The sequence below is a fragment of the Oncorhynchus keta genome, chromosome 22 (assembly GCF_023373465.1).
Source record: "Oncorhynchus keta strain PuntledgeMale-10-30-2019 chromosome 22, Oket_V2, whole genome shotgun sequence".
In the NCBI taxonomy this organism is placed as follows: domain Eukaryota; kingdom Metazoa; phylum Chordata; class Actinopteri; order Salmoniformes; family Salmonidae; genus Oncorhynchus; species Oncorhynchus keta.
Window position 1 is genome coordinate 57,908,366 of NC_068442.1, and position 20,193 is coordinate 57,928,558.

At 41.6% G+C, this 20,193-nt stretch overlaps 1 protein-coding gene across 2 annotated transcripts in view; it reads left to right on the top strand.

Moving 5' to 3' along the window:
- The window catches only part of LOC118400710 (actin remodeling regulator NHS-like), a 109,419-nt gene that overhangs the window by 30,348 nt on the left and 58,878 nt on the right, over positions 1–20,193 (top strand). For both annotated transcript variants that reach the window (XM_052475784.1, XM_052475785.1), the window contains exon 3: positions 10,694–10,830. In XM_052475784.1, the coding sequence (XP_052331744.1) occupies positions 10,694–10,830 (137 nt within the window). The remainder of the gene's footprint in view (positions 1–10,693; positions 10,831–20,193) is intronic.

A 20,193-nucleotide genomic window follows, 5' to 3' on the forward strand; every position in this document is an offset into this window, starting at 1 on the left:
TGGTGACAGTAGATAGTACAGTAGTGTGGTGACAGTAGATAGTACAGTAGTGTGGTGACAGTAGATAGTATAGTAGTGTGGTGACAGTAGATATAGTACAGTAGTGTGGTGACAGTAGATATAGTACAGTAGTGTGGTGACAGTAGATATAGTACAGTAGTGTGGTGACAGTAGATATAGTATAGTAGTATGGTGACAGTAGATATAGTATAGTAGTATGGTGACAGTAGATATAGTATAGTAGTGTGGTGACAGTAGATATAGTATAGTAGTGTGGTGACAGTAGATATAGTATAGTAGTGCGGTGACAGTAGATATAGTATAGTAGTGTGGTGACAGTAGATATAGTACAGTAGATATAGTATAGTAGTGTGGTGACAGTAGATATAGTACAGTAGTGTGGTGACAGTAGATATAGTATAGTAGTGTGGTGACAGTAGATATAGTATAGTAGTGTGGTGACAGTAGATATAGTATAGTAGTATGGTGACAGTAGATATAGTATAGTAGTATAGTGACAGTAGATATAGTATAGTAGTGTGGTGACAGTAGATATAGTACAGTAGTGTGGTGACAGTAGATATAGTACAGTAGTGTGGTGACAGTAGATATAGTACAGTAGATATAGTAGTATGGTGACAGTAGATATAGTATAGTGACAGTAGATATAGTACAGCAGTATGGTGACAGTAGATGTAGTATGGTGACAGTAGATGTAGTATGGTGACAGTAGATGTAGTATGGTGACAGTAGATGTAGTATGGTGACAGTAGATGTAGTATGGTAGTATGGTGACAGTAGATATAGTATAGTAGTATAGTGACAGTAGATATAGTATGGTGACAGTAGATATAGTATGGTGACAGTAGATATAGTATGGTAGTATGGTGACAGTAGATATAGTATAGTAGTATAGTGACAGTAGATATAGTATGGTGACAGTAGATATAGTATGGTGACAGTAGATATAGTATGGTAGTATGGTGACAGTAGATATAGTATAGTAGTATAGTGACAGTAGATATAGTGTGGTGACAGTACATATAGTATAGTAGTGTGGTGACAGTAGATATAGTATGGTGACAGTAGATATAGTATGGTGACAGTAGATATAGTAGTATAGTGACAGTAGATGTAGTAGTATAGTGACAGTAGATGTAGTAGTATAGTGACAGTAGATGTAGTAGTATAGTGACAGTAGATGTAGTAGTATGGTGACAGTAGATGTAGTAGTATGGTGACAGTAGATGTAGTAGTATGGTGACAGTAGATGTAGTAGTATGGTGACAGTAGATGTAGTAGTATGGTGACAGTAGATGTAGTAGTATGGTGACAGTAGATGTAGTAGTATGGTGACAGTAGATGTAGTAGTATGGTGACAGTAGATGTAGTAGTATGGTGACAGTAGATGTAGTAGTATGGTGACAGTAGATGTAGTAGTATGGTGACAGTAGATGTAGTATGGTGACAGTAGATGTAGTATGGTGACAGTAGATGTAGTATGGTGACAGTAGATGTAGTATAGTAGTATGGTGACAGTAGATATAGTATAGTAGTATGGTGACAGTAGATATAGTACAGTAGATATAGTATAGTAGTATGGTGACAGTAGGTATAGTAGTATAGTGACAGTAGATATAGTATAGTAGTGTGGTGACAGTAGATATAGTACAGTAGATATAGTATAGTAGTATGGTGACAGTAGATATAGTACAGTAGATATAGTATAGTAGTATGGTGACAGTAGATATTATAGTAGTGTGGTGACAGTAGATAGTATAGTAGTGTGGTGACAGTAGATAGTATAGTAGTGTGGTGACAGTAGATAGTATAGTAGTGTGGTGACAGTAGATAGTATAGTAGTGTGGTGACAGTAGATAGTATAGTAGTGTGGTGACAGTAGATATAATAGTGTGGTGACAGTAGATAGTACAGTAGTGTGGTGACAGTAGATAGTACAGTAGTGTGGTGACAGTAGTGTGGTGACAGTAGATAGTACAGTAGTGTGGTGACAGTAGATAGTACAGTAGTGTGGTGACAGTAGATAGTACAGTAGTGTGGTGACAGTAGATAGTACAGTAGTGTGGTGACAGTAGATAGTATAGTAGTGTGGTGACAGTAGATATAGTACAGTAGTGTGGTGACAGTAGATATAGTACAGTAGTGTGGTGACAGTAGATATAGTACAGTAGTATGGTGACAGTAGATATAGTATAGTAGTATGGTGACAGTAGATATAGTATAGTAGTATGGTGACAGTAGATATAGTATAGTAGTGTGGTGACAGTAGATATAGTATAGTAGTGCGGTGACAGTAGATATAGTATAGTAGTGTGGTGACAGTAGATATAGTACAGTAGATATAGTATAGTAGTGTGGTGACAGTAGATATAGTACAGTAGTGTGGTGACAGTAGATATAGTATAGTAGTGTGGTGACAGTAGATATAGTATAGTAGTGTGGTGACAGTAGATATAGTATAGTAGTATGGTGACAGTAGATATAGTATAGTAGTATAGTGACAGTAGATATAGTATAGTAGTGTGGTGACAGTAGATATAGTACAGTAGTGTGGTGACAGTAGATATAGTACAGTAGTGTGGTGACAGTAGATATAGTACAGTAGATATAGTAGTATGGTGACAGTAGATATAGTATAGTGACAGTAGATATAGTACAGCAGTATGGTGACAGTAGATGTAGTATGGTGACAGTAGATGTAGTATGGTGACAGTAGATGTAGTATGGTGACAGTAGATGTAGTATGGTGACAGTAGATGTAGTATGGTAGTATGGTGACAGTAGATATAGTATAGTAGTATAGTGACAGTAGATATAGTATGGTGACAGTAGATATAGTATGGTGACAGTAGATATAGTATGGTAGTATGGTGACAGTAGATATAGTATAGTAGTATAGTGACAGTAGATATAGTATGGTGACAGTAGATATAGTATGGTGACAGTAGATATAGTATGGTAGTATGGTGACAGTAGATATAGTATAGTAGTATAGTGACAGTAGATATAGTGTGGTGACAGTACATATAGTATAGTAGTGTGGTGACAGTAGATATAGTATGGTGACAGTAGATATAGTATGGTGACAGTAGATATAGTAGTATAGTGACAGTAGATGTAGTAGTATAGTGACAGTAGATGTAGTAGTATAGTGACAGTAGATGTAGTAGTATAGTGACAGTAGATGTAGTAGTATGGTGACAGTAGATGTAGTAGTATGGTGACAGTAGATGTAGTAGTATGGTGACAGTAGATGTAGTAGTATGGTGACAGTAGATGTAGTAGTATGGTGACAGTAGATGTAGTAGTATGGTGACAGTAGATGTAGTAGTATGGTGACAGTAGATGTAGTAGTATGGTGACAGTAGATGTAGTAGTATGGTGACAGTAGATGTAGTAGTATGGTGACAGTAGATGTAGTAGTATGGTGACAGTAGATGTAGTATGGTGACAGTAGATGTAGTATGGTGACAGTAGATGTAGTATAGTAGTATGGTGACAGTAGATATAGTATAGTAGTATGGTGACAGTAGATATAGTACAGTAGATATAGTATAGTAGTATGGTGACAGTAGGTATAGTAGTATAGTGACAGTAGATATAGTATAGTAGTGTGGTGACAGTAGATATAGTACAGTAGATATAGTATAGTAGTATGGTGACAGTAGATATAGTACAGTAGATATAGTATAGTAGTATGGTGACAGTAGATATTATAGTAGTGTGGTGACAGTAGATAGTATAGTAGTGTGGTGACAGTAGATAGTATAGTAGTGTGGTGACAGTAGATAGTATAGTAGTGTGGTGACAGTAGATAGTATAGTAGTGTGGTGACAGTAGATAGTATAGTAGTGTGGTGACAGTAGATAGTATAGTAGTGTGGTGACAGTAGATAGTATAGTAGTGTGGTGACAGTAGATAGTATAGTAGTGTGGTGACAGTAGATAGTATAGTAGTGTGGTGACAGTAGATAGTATAGTAGTGTGGTGACAGTAGATAGTATAGTAGTGTGGTGACAGTAGATAGTATAGTAGTGTGGTGACAGTAGATAGTATAGTAGTGTGGTGACAGTAGATAGTATAGTAGTGTGGTGACAGTAGATAGTATAGTAGTGTGGTGACAGTAGATAGTATAGTAGTGTGGTGACAGTAGATATAGTACAGTAGATTATATAGTATATTACATTTGATATAGTAGATATATTATAGTACAGTAGGTATAGTATGGTGACAGTAGATATAGTATGGTGACAGTAGATAGTGTGGTGACAGTAGATATAGTATAGTAGTGTGGTGACAGTAGATATAGTATAGTAGTGTGGTGACAGTAGATATAGTATAGTAGCGTGGTGACAATAGATATAGTATATATAGTATAGTACATTTGATATAGTAGATATAGTATAGTACAGTAGATATAGTATAGTACAGTAGATATAGTAGATATAGTATAGTACAGTAGATATATTATAGTACATTTGATATAGTAGATATAGTATAGTATAGTAAATATAGTATAGTAGATTATATAGTATAGTACATAGTATAGTACAGTAGATATAGTATAGTAGATTATATAGTATAGTACAGTAAATATAGTATAGTAGATTATATAGTACAGTAGATATAGTACAGTAGATACTATAGTATAGTACAGTAAATATAGTATAGTAGATGATATAGTATAGTACATTTGATATAGTATATATAGTACAGTAGATATAGTACAGTAGATGTAGTAGATATAGATTATAGTATAGTAGATTATATAGTATAGTACAGTTGATATAGTAGATATAGTATAGTACAGTAGATATAGTACAGTTGATATAGTAAATATAGTACAGTAGATGTAGTATGGTGACAGTAGATGTAGTACAGTAGATGTAGTACAGTAGATGTAGTAAATATAGTACAGTTGATATAGTAGATGTAGTACAGTAGATGTAGTACAGTAGATGTAGTAAATACAGTACAGTTGATATAGTATAGTACAGTAGATGTAGTACAGTAGATGTAGTACAGTAGATGTAGTAGATATAGTATAGTACAGTAGATATAGTACAGTATAGTACAGTAGATGTAGTACAGTAGATGTAGTAGATATAGTATAGTACAGTAGATATAGTACAGTATAGTACAGTAGATATAGTACAGTATAGTACAGTAGATATAGTACAGTAGATCTAGTGCTATTTTACTTACACATGAAGGTACCTATAATAATTCTGATGGGAAAAAACTAATTGGGAAAACAATTGGTGGATATAGTATAGTAGTGTGGTGATAGTAGATATAGTATAGTAGTGTGGTCCTTCTGTAGCTCAGTTGGTAGAGCATGGCGCTTGTAATGCCAGGGTAGTGGGTTCGATCCCGGGACCACCCATACGTAGAATGTATGCACACAAGTCGCTTTGGATAAAAGCGTCTGCTAAATGGCATATATTATTATTATTATTATTATAGTGTGGTGACAGTAGATATAGTAGTGTGGTGACAGATATAGTACAGTAGTAGACAGTAGATATAGTAGTGTGGTGACAGTAGATATAGTAGTGTGGTGACAGTAGATATAGTAGTGTGGTGACAGTAGATAGTACAGTAGTGTGGTGACAGTAGTGTGGTGACAGTAGTGTGGTGACAGTAGTGTGGTGACAGTAGTGTGGTGACAGTAGATAGTACAGTAGTGTGGTGACAGTACAGTAGTGTGGTGACAGTACAGTAGTGTGGTGACAGTACAGTAGTGTGGTGACAGTACAGTAGTGTGGTGACAGTACAGTAGTGTGGTGACAGTACAGTAGTGCGGTGACAGTAGTGTGGTGACAGTACAGTAGTGCGGTGACAGTAGATATAGTATAGTAGTGTGGTGACAGTAGATATAGTACAGTAGATATAGTATAGTAGTGTGGTGACAGTAGATATAGTATAGTAGTGTGGTGACAGTAGATGTAGTATAGTGACAGTAGATATAGTATAGTAGTATGGTGACAGTAGATATAGTATAGTAGTGTGGTGACAGTAGATATAGTACAGTAGATATAGTAGTATGGTGACAGTAGATATAGTATAGTGACAGTAGATATAGTACAGCAGTATGGTGACAGTAGATGTAGTATGGTGACAGTAGATATAGTATGGTGACAGTAGATATAGTATGGTGACAGTAGATATAGTATAGTAGTATAGTGACAGTAGATATAGTATGGTGACAGTAGATATAGTATGGTAGTATGGTGACAGTAGATATAGTATGGTAGTATGGTGACAGTAGATATAGTGTGGTGACAGTACATATAGTATAGTAGTGTGGTGACAGTAGATATAGTATGGTGACAGTAGATATAGTATAGTAGTATAGTGACAGTAGATATAGTAGTATAGTGACAGTAGATATAGTAGTATAGTGACAGTAGATATAGTAGTATAGTGACAGTAGATATAGTAGTATAGTGACAGTAGATATAGTAGTATAGTGACAGTAGATATAGTAGTATAGTGACAGTAGATGTAGTAGTATAGTGACAGTAGATGTAGTAGTATAGTGACAGTAGATGTAGTATGGTGACAGTAGATGTAGTATGGTGACAGTAGATGTAGTATGGTGACAGTAGATGTAGTATAGTAGTGTGGTGACAGTAGATGTAGTATAGTGACAGTAGATATAGTATGGTGACAGTAGATATAGTATGGTGACAGTAGATATAGTATAGTAGTATAGTGACAGTAGATATAGTATAGTAGTGTGGTGACAGTAGATATAGTATAGTAGTATGGTGACAGTAGATATAGTACAGTAGATATAGTATAGTAGTATGGTGACAGTAGATATAGTACAGTAGATATAGTATAGTAGTATGGTGACAGTAGATATAGTATAGTAGTATAGTGACAGTAGATATAGTATAGCAGTGTGGTGACAGTAGATATAGTACAGTAGATATAGTATAGTAGTATGGTGACAGTAGATATAGTACAGATATAGCATAGTAGTATGGTGACAGTAGATATAGTACAGTAGATATAGTATAGTAGTATGGTGACAGTAGATATAGTAGTATAGTGACAGTAGATATAGTATAGTAGTGTGGTGACAGTAGATATTATAGTAGTGTGGTGACAGTAGATAGTATAGTAGTGTGGTGACAGTAGATAGTATAGTAGTGTGGTGACAGTAGATAGTATAGTAGTGTGGTGACAGTAGATAGTATAGTAGTGTGGTGACAGTAGATAGTATAGTAGTGTGGTGACAGTAGATAGTATAGTAGTGTGGTGACAGTAGATAGTATAGTAGTGTGGTGACAGTAGATAGTATAGTAGTGTGGTGACAGTAGATAGTATAGTAGTGTGGTGACAGTAGATAGTATAGTAGTGTGGTGACAGTAGATAGTATAGTAGTGTGGTGACAGTAGATAGTATAGTAGTGTGGTGACAGTAGATAGTATAGTAGTGTGGTGACAGTAGATATAGTACAGTAAATATAGTATAGTAGATTATATACTATATTACATTTGATATAGTAGATATATTATAGTACAGTAGGTATAGTATGGTGACAGTAGATATAGTATGGTGACAGTAGATATAGTATGGTGACAGTAGATAGTGTGGTGACAGTAGATATAGTATATATAGTATAGTACAGTAGATATAGTAGATATAGTATAGTACAGTAGATATATTATAGTACATTTGATATAGTAGATATAGTATAGTAGATTATATAGTATAGTACATAGTATAGTACAGTAGATATAGTATAGTAGATTATATAGTACAGTAAATATAGTATAGTAGATTATATAGTACAGTAGATATAGTACAGTAGATACTATAGTATAGTACAGTAAATATAGTATAGTAGATGATATAGTATAGTACATTTGATATAGTATATATAGTACAGTAGATATAGTACAGTAGATGTAGTAGATATAGATTATATAGTATGGTAGATTATATAGTATAGTACAGTTGATATAGTAGATATAGTATAGTACAGTAGATATAGTATGGTGACAGTAGATGTAGTATGGTGACAGTAGATGTAGTACAGTAGATGTAGTACAGTAGATGTAGTAAATATAGTACAGTTGATATAGTAGATGTAGTACAGTAGATGTAGTACAGTAGATGTAGTAAATACAGTACAGTTGATATAGTATAGTACAGTAGATGTAGTACAGTAGATGTAGTACAGTAGATGTAGTACAGTAGATGTAGTAGATATAGTATAGTACAGTAGATATAGTACAGTATAGTACAGTAGATGTAGTACAGTAGATGTAGTAGATATAGTATAGTACAGTAGATATAGTACAGTATAGTACAGTAGATATAGTACAGTATAGTACAGTAGATATAGTACAGTAGATCTAGTGCTATTTTACTTACACATGAAGGTACCTATAATAATTCTGATGGGAAAAAACTAATTGGGAAAACAATTGGTGGATATAGTATAGTAGTGTGGTGATAGTAGATATAGTATAGTAGTGTGGTCCTTCTGTAGCTCAGTTGGTAGAGCATGGCGCTTGTAATGCCAGGGTAGTGGGTTCGATCCCCGGGACCACCCATACGTAGAATGTATGCACACAAGTCGCTTTGGATAAAAGCGTCTGCTAAATGGCATATATTATTATTATTATTATTATAGTGTGGTGACAGTAGATATAGTAGTGTGGTGACAGATATAGTACAGTAGTAGACAGTAGATATAGTAGTGTGGTGACAGTAGATATAGTAGTGTGGTGACAGTAGATAGTACAGTAGTGTGGTGACAGTAGATAGTACAGTAGTGTGGTGACAGTAGATAGTACAGTAGTGTGGTGACAGTAGATAGTACAGTAGTGTGGTGACAGTAGATAGTATAGTAGTGTGGTGACAGTAGATAGTACAGTAGTGTGGTGACAGTAGATAGTATAGTAGTGTGGTGACAGTAGATATAGTATAGTAGTGTGGTGACAGTAGATATAGTACAGTAGTGTGGTGACAGTAGATATAGTACAGTAGTGTGGTGACAGTAGATATAGTACAGTAGTATGGTGACAGTAGATATAGTATAGTAGTATGGTGACAGTAGATATAGTATAGTAGTATGGTGACAGTAGATATAGTATAGTAGTGCGGTGACAGTAGATATAGTATAGTAGTGCGGTGACAGTAGATATAGTATAGTAGTGTGGTGACAGTAGATATAGTACAGTAGATATAGTATAGTAGTGTGGTGACAGTAGATATAGTACAGTAGTGTGGTGACAGTAGATATAGTATAGTAGTGTGGTGACAGTAGATATAGTATAGTAGTATGGTGACAGTAGATATAGTATAGTAGTATAGTGACAGTAGATATAGTATAGTAGTATGGTGACAGTAGATATAGTATAGTAGTGTGGTGACAGTAGATATAGTATAGTAGTATGGTGACAGTAGATATAGTATAGTAGTATAGTGACAGTAGATATAGTACAGTAGTGTGGTGACAGTAGATATAGTACAGTAGATATAGTAGTATGGTGACAGTAGATATAGTATAGTGACAGTAGATATAGTACAGCAGTATGGTGACAGTAGATGTAGTATGGTGACAGTAGATATAGTATGGTGACAGTAGATATAGTATGGTAGTATGGTGACAGTAGATATAGTATAGTAGTATAGTGACAGTAGATATAGTATGGTGACAGTAGATATAGTATGGTGACAGTAGATATAGTATGGTAGTATGGTGACAGTAGATATAGTATAGTAGTATAGTGACAGTAGATATAGTGTGGTGACAGTACATATAGTATAGTAGTGTGGTGACAGTAGATATAGTATAGTGACAGTAGATATAGTAGTATAGTGACAGTAGATATAGTAGTATAGTGACAGTAGATATAGTAGTATAGTGACAGTAGATGTAGTAGTATAGTGACAGTAGATGTAGTAGTATGGTGACAGTAGATGTAGTAGTATGGTGACAGTAGATGTAGTAGTATGGTGACAGTAGATGTAGTAGTATGGTGACAGTAGATGTAGTAGTATGGTGACAGTAGATGTAGTAGTATGGTGACAGTAGATGTAGTAGTATGGTGACAGTAGATGTAGTAGTATGGTGACAGTAGATGTAGTAGTATGGTGACAGTAGATGTAGTATAGTAGTGTGGTGACAGTAGATATAGTATAGTGACAGTAGATATAGTATAGTGACAGTAGATATAGTATAGTGACAGTAGATATAGTATAGTGACAGTAGATAGTATGGTGACAGTAGATATAGTATGGTGACAGTAGATATAGTATAGTAGTATGGTGACAGTAGATATAGTATAGTAGTGTGGTGACAGTAGATATAGTATAGTAGTATGGTGACAGTAGATATAGTACAGTAGATATAGTATAGTAGTATGGTGACAGTAGATATAGTATAATAGTATAGTGACAGTAGATATAGTACAGTAGATATAGTATAGTAGTATGGTGACAGTAGATATAGTACAGTAGATATAGTATAGTAGTATAGTGACAGTAGATATAGTACGGTGACAGATTGGTGGATATAGCATTTTGGAAATTCTCTCCACGTGTTGCTGTTTTCATTGTGTGTGTGTGTGTGTGTGTGTGTGTGTGTGTGTGTGTGTGTGTGTGTGTGTGTGTGTGTGTGTGTGTGTGTGTGTGTGTGTGTGTGTCAGATTACCAGCTGAGACAGCAAGCGAGCAGCAGAAGACGCAAAGTGACCATCGCTGTCTCTGTGACACCCCCTATGCCCACGTACCCCTCACCACACTCTGCCAGGAGGAGACCGCAGAGGGGCGGGAGCCTGACTGCGGTAACACAACTACCAACTTATGATAACAGACATATACTTACAGACAATATCTATGATAAAGCCTCAAGGTGCCACAGCATTTTGAGTTCCATCCTCACAGGGGCTGCTGTCAAATCAAATTGTATTTGTCATAATGTGCCTAATGCAACATTTCACCATACAGTGAAATACTTATTAAACCAACAATGAAGGTGTTTGTGTGTGTGCGCATTGTACCCCCTTTTTCTCCCAAAATGTTTGATCACGTCTCATTGCTGCAACTCCCCAACGGGCTCAGGAGAGGTAACGGTGGAGTCATTCCTGGGACTCCCTGGGAACAGCCTGGGAATGAACCCGGGTCTGTAGTAACATTCTATTGTGCTGAGATGCAGTGCCTTAGACCTCTGAGCCGCAGTGCCTTAGACCTCTGAGCCACTTGGGAGGCCGCTGAGCCGCAGTGCCGTAGACCTCTGAGCCGCAGTGCCGTAGACCTCTGAGCCGCAGTGCCGTAGACCTCTGAGCCGCAGTGCCGTAGACCTCTGAGCCGCAGTGCCGTAGACCTCTGAGCCGCAGTGCCTTAGACCTCTGAGCCGCAGTGCCTTAGACCTCTGAGCCGCAGTGCCTTAGACCTCTGAGCCACTTGGGAGGCCGCTGAAATGCAGTGCCTTAGACCTCTGAGCCGCAGTGCCTTAGACCTCTGAGCCGCAGTGCCTTAGACCTCTGAGCCGCAGTGCCTTAGACCTCTGAGCCGCAGTGCCTTAGACCTCTGAGCCGCAGTGCCTTAGACCTCTGAGCCGCAGTGCCTTAGACCTCTGAGCCGCAGTGCCTTAGACCTCTGAGCCGCAGTGCCTTAGACCTCTGAGCCGCAGTGCCTTAGACCTCTGAGCCGCAGTGCCTTAGACCTCTCAGCCGCAGTGCCTTAGACCTCTGAGCGGCAGTGCCTTAGACCTCTGAGCGGCAGTGCCTTAGACCTCTGAGCGGCAGTGCCTTAGACCTCTGAGCGGCAGTGCCTTAGACCTCTGAGCCGCAGTGCCTTAGACCTCTGAGCCACTTGGGAGGCCGCTGAGATGTAGTTCTAGGAAAAATAAGAGTTAAGAAAATAGGTACTTTAAAAATATATGTTTTATGTAGTAACACAATAAAAGTAATAACGACGCTATATACAGGGGGTGTCGGTACCCAGTCAATGTACAGGGGTGTCGGTACCCAGTCAATGTAAAGGGGGTGTCGGTACCCAGTCAATGTACAGGGGTGTCGGTACCCAGTCAATGTACAGGGGGTGTCGGTACCCAGTCAATGTACAGGGGTGTCGGTACCCAGTCAATGTACAGGGGGTGTCGGTACCCAGTCAATGTACAGGGGTGTCGGTACCCAGTCAATGTACAGGGGGTGTCGGTACCCAGTCAATGTACAGGGGTGTCGGTACCCAGTCAATGTACAGGGGGTGTCGGTACCCAGTCAATGTACAGGGGTGTCGGTACCCAGTCAATGTACAGGGGGTGTCGGTACCCAGTCAATGTACAGGGGTGTCGATGTACGGGTCAGTCAATGTGCGGGTCAGTCAATGTAATATGTACATGCGTCACTTGAAGTTCTCTCCTCTGACTACTTCCGGGTTGGAGCGAGCGGTCGCATCGCACTTCGCTCCGCAGGTAGTATAACTTTTTCATTACATTTCATTCTAGTACAACGGTTGATTTGTCTAATCTTAGCAATTTCTTCTTAGTTAGCTACATAGCCGTCCTTGTATCAAAGATAATTGCATAATTATCGTATTTCGTCGCCCTAACGTAGCCTTCACTGCTATTCGCCCAGCAGCTAGCCAGCTAGCAAACGCTAGCAAACGCCCACAGATTAGCAGCACTGTAGTGCTATTACACTATTACACTCAACTGAACGACTTGATTAGTTTAGTGTTAGCTAGCTACATAGCTGTCTTTGTATCCAAGATAAATGTGTAGTTTAGAGTGTGTAGTCTTGGAGTGATTATCTTAATTTACCGAGGTTAGCTAGCCAGCTATTTGTCGTCCTTAACGTAGGAGACTCTGCTAGCTAGCCAACAGCTAACAGCTAACAGCTAGCCAACGTCTACTGAATAGAACTCAACAACCCGGTCGCATTCACAGGTAGTATCACATTTTCATTTCATTTCATTACAGTACAACGGTTTGATTTGTTTGATCGTAGCTAGCTACATAGCTAGCTACATAGCCGTCTTTGTATCAAAGATAATTGTGTAGTCTAGAGCGATTTTCTAGGTTAGCTAGCCAGCTATTGTTGTTCTTTTAACGCAACGTAACGTAAACAATACTGCTAGATAGCCAGCTAGCCCCGAATAGCAGCACTGCAGAAACTATTACACTCAACGGAACGACTTGATTAGTGTAGTGTCAACAACGCAGCTACTGCCAGCTAGCCTACTTCAGCAGTACTGTATCATTTTAATCATTTTAGTCAATAAGATTCTTGCTACGTAAGCTTAACTTTCTGAACATTCGAGACGTGTAGTCCACTTGTCATTCCAATCTCCTTTGCATTAGCGTAGCCTCTTCTGTAGCCTGTCAACGATGTGTCTGTCTATCCCTGTTCTCTCCTCTCTGCACAGACCATACAAACGCTCCACACCGCGTGGCCGCGGCCACCCTAATCTGGTGGTCCCAGCGCGCACGACCCACGGGAGTTCCAGGTCTCCGGTAGCCTCTGGAACTGCCGATCTGCGGCCAACAAGGCAGATTTCATCTCAGCCTATGCCTCCCTCTAGTCCCTCGACTTCTTGGCACTGACGGAAACATGGATCACCACAGACAACACTGCTACTCCTACTGCTCTCTCTTCGTCCGCCCACGTGTTCTCGCACACCCCGAGAGCTTCTGGTCAGCGGGGTGGTGGCACCGGGATCCTCATCTCTCCCAAGTGGTCATTCTCTCTTTCTCCCTCACCCATCTGTCTATCGCCTCCTTTGAATTCCATGCTGTCACAGTTACCAGCCCTTTCAAGCTTAACATCCTTATCATTTATCGCCCTCCAGGTTCCCTCGGACAGTTCATCAATGAGCTTGATACCTTGATAAGCTCCTTTCCTGAGGACGGCTCACCTCTCACAGTGCTGGGCGACTTTAACCTCCCCACGTCTACCTTTGACTCATTCCTCTCTGCCTCCTTCTTTCCACTCCTCCTCTTTTGACCTCACCCTCTCACCTTCCCCCTACTCACAAGGCAGGCAATACGCTCGACCTCATCTTTACTAGATGCTGTTCTTCCACTAACCTCATTGCAACTCCCCTCCAAGTCTCTGACCACTACCTTGTATCCTTTTCCCTCTCGCTCTCATCTAACACCTCCCACACTGCCCCTACTCGGATGGTATCGCGCCGTCCCAACCTTCGCTCTCTCTCCCCCGCTACTCTCTCCTCTTCCATCCTATCATCTCTTCCCTCTGCTCATACCTTCTCCAACCTATCTCCTGATTCTGCCTCCTCAACCCTCCTCTCCTCCCTTTCTGCATCCTTTGACTCTCTATGTCCCCTATCCTCCAGGCCGGCGCGGTCCTCCCTCCCGCCCCGTGGCTCGACGACTCATTGCGAGCTCACAGAACAGGGCTCCGGGCAGCTGAGCGGAAATGGAGGAAAACTCGCCTCCCTGCGGACCTGGCATCCTTTCACTCCCTCCTCTCTACATTTTCCTCCTCTGTCTCTGCTGCTAAAGCCATTTTCTACCACTCTAAATTCCAAGCATCTGCCTCTAACCCTAGGAAGCTCTTTGCCACCTTCTCCTCACTCCTGAATCCTCCTCCCCCTCCCCCTCCTCCCTCTCTGCAGATGACTTCGTCAACCATTTTGAAAAGGTCGACGACATCCGATCCTCGTTTGCTAAGTCAAACGGCACCGCTGGTTCTGCTCACACTGCCCTACCCTGTGCTCTGACCTCTTTCTCCCCTCTCTCTCCAGATGAAATCTCGCGTCTTGTGACGGCCGGCCGCCCAACAACCTGCCCGCTTGACCCTATCCCCTCCTCTCTTCTCCAGACCATTTCCGGAGACCTTCTCCCTTACCTCACCTCGCTCATCAACTCATCCCTGACCGCTGGCTACGTCCCTTCCGTCCTCAAGAGAGCGAGAGTTGCACCCCTTCTGAAAAAACCTACACTCAATCCCTCCGATGTCAACAACTACAGACCAGTATCCCTTCTTTCTTTTCTCTCCAAAACTCTTGAACGTGCCGTCCTTGGCCAGCTCTCCCGCTATCTCTTTCTGAATGACCTTCTTGATCCAAATCAGTCAGGATTCAAGACTAGTCATTCAACTGAGACTGCTCTTCTCTGTATCACGGAGGCGCTCCGCACCGCTAAAGCTAACTCTCTCTCCTCTGCTCTCATCCTTCTAGACCTATCGGCTGCCTTCGATACTGTGAACCATCAGATCCTCCTCTCCACCCTCTCCGAGTTGGGCATCTCCGGCGCGGCCCACGCTTGATTGCGTCCTACCTGACAGGTCGCTCCTACCAGGTGGCGTGGCGAGAATCTGTCTCCTCACCACGCGCTCTCACCACTGGTGTCCCCCAGGGCTCTGTTCTAGGCCCTCTCCTATTCTCGCTATACACCAAGTCACTTGGCTCTGTCATAACCTCACATGGTCTCTCCTATCATTGCTATGCAGACGACACACAATTAATCTTCTCCTTTCCCCCTTCTGATGACCAGGTGGCGAATCACATCTCTGCATGTCTGGCAGACATATCAGTGTGGATGACGGATCACCACCTCAAGCTGAACCTCGGCAAGACGGAGCTGCTCTTCCTCCCGGGGAAGGACTGCCCGTTCCATGATCTCGCCATCACGGTTGACAACTCCATTGTGTCCTCCTCCCAGAGCGCTAAGAACCTTGGCGTGATCCTGGACAACACCCTGTCGTTCTCAACTAACATCAAGGCGGTGGCCCGTTCCTGTAGGTTCATGCTCTACAACATCCGCAGAGTACGACCCTGCCTCACACAGGAAGCGGCGCAGGTCCTAATCCAGGCACTTGTCATCTCCCGTCTGGACTACTGCAACTCGCTGTTGGCTGGGCTCCCTGCCTGTGCCATTAAACCCCTACAACTCATCCAGAACGCCGCAGCCCGTCTGGTGTTCAACCTTCCCAAGTTCTCTCACGTCACCCCGCTCCTCCGCTCTCTCCACTGGCTTCCAGTTGAAGCTCGCATCTGCTACAAGACCATGGTGCTTGCCTACGGAGCTGTGAGGGAACGGCACCTCAGTACCTCCAGGCTCTGATCAGGCCCTACACCCAAACAAGGGCACTGCGTTCATCCACCTCTGGCCTGCTCGCCTCCCTACCACTGAGGAAGTACAGTTCCCGCTCAGCCCAGTCAAAACTGTTCGCTGCTCTGGCCCCCAATGGTGGAACAAACTCCCTCACGACGCCAGGACAGCGGAGTCAATCACCACCTTCCGGAGACACCTGAAACCCCACCTCTTTAAGGAATACCTAGGATAGGATAAGTAATCCTTCTCACCCCCCTTTAAGATTTAGATGCACTATTGTAAAGTGACTATTCTACTGGATGTCATAAGGTGAATGCACCAATTTGTAAGTCGCTCTGGATAAGAGCGTCTGCTAAATGACTTAAATGTAAATGTTATTTGGTTCTCCATCGATGCGTCTGTCGTAAGAACCTGTCAGTCCTGCCTACCCACTACTTACCTAACCTACCCTCTCCTACCTTACCTGCCTACCCACTACTAACCTCTCCTACCTTACCTGCCTACCCACTACTACCCTCTCCTACCTTACCTGCCTACCCACTACTAACCTCTCCTACCTTACCTGCCTACCCACTACTACCCTCTCCTACCTTACCTGCCTACCCACTACTAACCTCTCCTACCTTACCTGCCTACCCACTACTACCTCTCCTACCTTACCTGCCTATCCACTACTTACCTAACCTCTCCTACCTTACCTGCCTACCCACTACTTACCTAACCTCTCCTACCTTACCTGCCTACCCACTACTTACCTAACCTCTCCTACCTTACCTGCCTACCCACTACTTACCTAACCTCTCCTACCTTACCTGCCTACCCACTACTTACCTAACCTCTCCTACCTTACCTGCCTACCCACTACTTACCTAACCTCTCCTACCTTACCTGCCTACCCACTACTTACCTAACCTCTCCTACCTTACCTGCCTACCCACTACTTACCTAACCTCTCCTATCTTACCTGCCTACCCACATCTTACCTAATTTGCGCAACAAATTCACACAGAACATACCAAAGCTGCTCCCATCTACAACTAACATAGTACATACCAACTGCCTGAGAAACAACCAACATATGCTATAACCATCCTCCATATGCTATAACCATCCTCCATATAACCAGCCTCCTCTCTCAGCAATCATCTTTCTGCAATGACCTCCCAGCAGTGATCCCTCTCCTGAACAACAGAACACTGGCTTTTATAACTGGTGAAGGAGTCTCATGGGATACAGCTGTGACTTGACGAGTGGGCGGGGTCAGCTCCAATTAGCTGTGGAATTCGACCAATCAGCTGCTTGGGGATGTCAGGAAGCCATCTCCTGAAACACACACTCAAATGCACAAACTACAACACAAACTGGGGAACGTAACACTGGGCCACTCAAGGACATTCAATTACTTGTCCCAAAGCCACTCCTGTGTTGTCCTGGCTGTGTACTTAGGATTGTTGTCCTGTTGGAAGGTGAACCTTCACCCCAGTCTGAGGTCCTGAGTGCTCTGGACAAGTTATAAAAAAAAAAAAAAAAGGATCTCTGTACTTTTCTCCATTCGTCTTTGCCTCGATCCTGACTAGTCTCCCAGTCCCTGCCGCTGAAAAACAGCATGATGCTGCCCCACGCTTCACTGTAGGGATAGTGCTAGCTTTCCTCCAGACGTGACGCTTGGCTTTCAGGCCAAAGAGTTCAATCTTGGTTTCATCAGACCAGAGAATCTTGTTTGTCATGGTCTGAGAGTCCTTTAGCGGACTGTCATGTGCCTTTTACTGAGGAGTTGCTTCCGTCTGACCGCTCTACCATAAAGGCCTGATTGGTGGAGTGCTGCAGAGATGTTTTTTCTTCGGGAAGGTTCTCCCATCTCCACAGGAGAACTCTGGAGCTCAGTCAAGTTCTTGGTCACCTCCATGACCAGGGCCCTTCTCCCCGGATTGCTCAGTTTGGCCGGGCGGCCAGCTCTGGGAAGAGTCTCGGTGGTGGAGGCCACTGTGCTCTTGGGGACCTTTTTTATTGATTTTATTTAACCTTTATTTAACCAGGTAGGCTAGTTGAGAACACCTTTATTTAACCAGGTAGGCTAGTTGAGAACACCTTTATTTAACCAGGTAGGCTAGTTGAGAACACCTTTATTTAACCAGGTAGGCTAGTTGAGAACACCTTTATTTAACCAGGTAGGCTAGTTGAGAACACCTTTATTTAACCAGGTAGGCTAGTTGAGAACACCTTTATTTAACCAGGTAGGCTAGTTGAGAACACCTTTATTTAACCAGGTAGGCTAGTTGAGAACACCTTTATTTAACCAGGTAGGCTAGTTGAGAACACCTTTATTTAACCAGGTAGGCCAGTTGAGAACACCTTTATTTAACCAGGTAGGCCAGTTGAGAACACCTTTATTTAACCAGGTAGGCCAGTTGAGAACACCTTTATTTAACCAGGTAGGCTGGTTGAGAACACCTTTATTTAACCAGGTAGGCCAGTTGAGAACACCTTTATTTAACCAGGTAGGCTAGTTGAGAACACCTTTATTTAACCAGGTAGGCCAGTTGAGAACACCTTTATTTAACCAGGTAGGCTAGTTGAGAACACCTTTATTTAACCAGGTAGGCCAGTTGAGAACACCTTTATTTAACCAGGTAGGCTAGTTGAGAACACCTTTATTTAACCAGGTAGGCTAGTTGAGAACACCTTTATTTAACCAGGTAGGCTAGTTGAGAACACCTTTATTTAACCAGGTAGGCCAGTTGAGAACACCTTTATTTAACCAGGTAGGCCAGTTGAGAACACCTTTATTTAACCAGGTAGGCCAGTTGAGAACACCTTTATTTAACCAGGTAGGCCAGTTGAGAACACCTTTATTTAACCAGGTAGGCCGGTTGAGAACACCTTTATTTAACCAGGTAGGCCAGTTGAGAACACCTTTATTTAACTAGGTAGGCTGGTTGAGAACACCTTTATTTAACCAGGTAGGCTAGTTGAGAACACCTTTATTTAACCAGGTAGGCCAGTTGAGAACACCTTTATTTAACCAGGTAGGCTAGTTGAGAACACCTTTATTTAACCAGGTAGGCTGGTTGAGAACACCTTTATTTAACCAGGTAGGCTAGTTGAGAACACCTTTATTTAACCAGGTAGGCCAGTTGAGAACACCTTTATTTAACCAGGTAGGCCAGTTGAGAACACCTTTATTTAACCAGGTAGGCCGGTTGAGAACACCTTTATTTAACCAGGTAGGCTAGTTGAGAACACCTTTATTTAACCAGGTAGGCTAGTTGAGAACACCTTTATTTAACCAGGTAGGCTAGTTGAGAACACCTTTATTTAACCAGGTAGGCTAGTTGAGAACACCTTTATTTAACCAGGTAGGCTAGTTGAGAACACCTTTATTTAACCAGGTAGGCTAGTTGAGAACACCTTTATTTAACCAGGTAGGCCAGTTGAGAACACCTTTATTTAACCAGGTAGGCTAGTTGAGAACACCTTTATTTAACCAGGTAGGCCAGTTGAGAACACCTTTATTTAACCAGGTAGGCCAGTTGAGAACACCTTTATTTAACCAGGTAGGCTAGTTGAGAACACCTTTATTTAACCAGGTAGGCCAGTTGAGAACACCTTTATTTAACCAGGTAGGCTAGTTGAGAACACCTTTATTTAACCAGGTAGGCTGGTTGAGAACACCTTTATTTAACCAGGTAGGCCGGTTGAGAACACCTTTATTTAACCAGGTAGGCTAGTTGAGAACACCTTTATTTAACCAGGTAGGCTAGTTGAGAACACCTTTATTGAACCAGGTATGCTAGTTGAGAACACCTTTATTTAACCAGGTAGGCCAGTTGAGAACACCTTTATTTAACCAGGTAGGCTAGTTGAGAACACCTTTATTTAACCAGGTAGGCTAGTTGAGAACACCTTTATTGAACCAGGTATGCTAGTTGAGAACACCTTTATTTAACCAGGTAGGCCAGTTGAGAACACCTTTATTTAACCAGGTAGGCTAGTTGAGAACACCTTTATTTAACCAGGTAGGCCAGTTGAGAACACCTTTATTTAACCAGGTAGGCCAGTTGAGAACACCTTTATTTAACCAGGTAGGCCGGTTGAGAACACCTTTATTTAACCAGGTAGGCTGGTT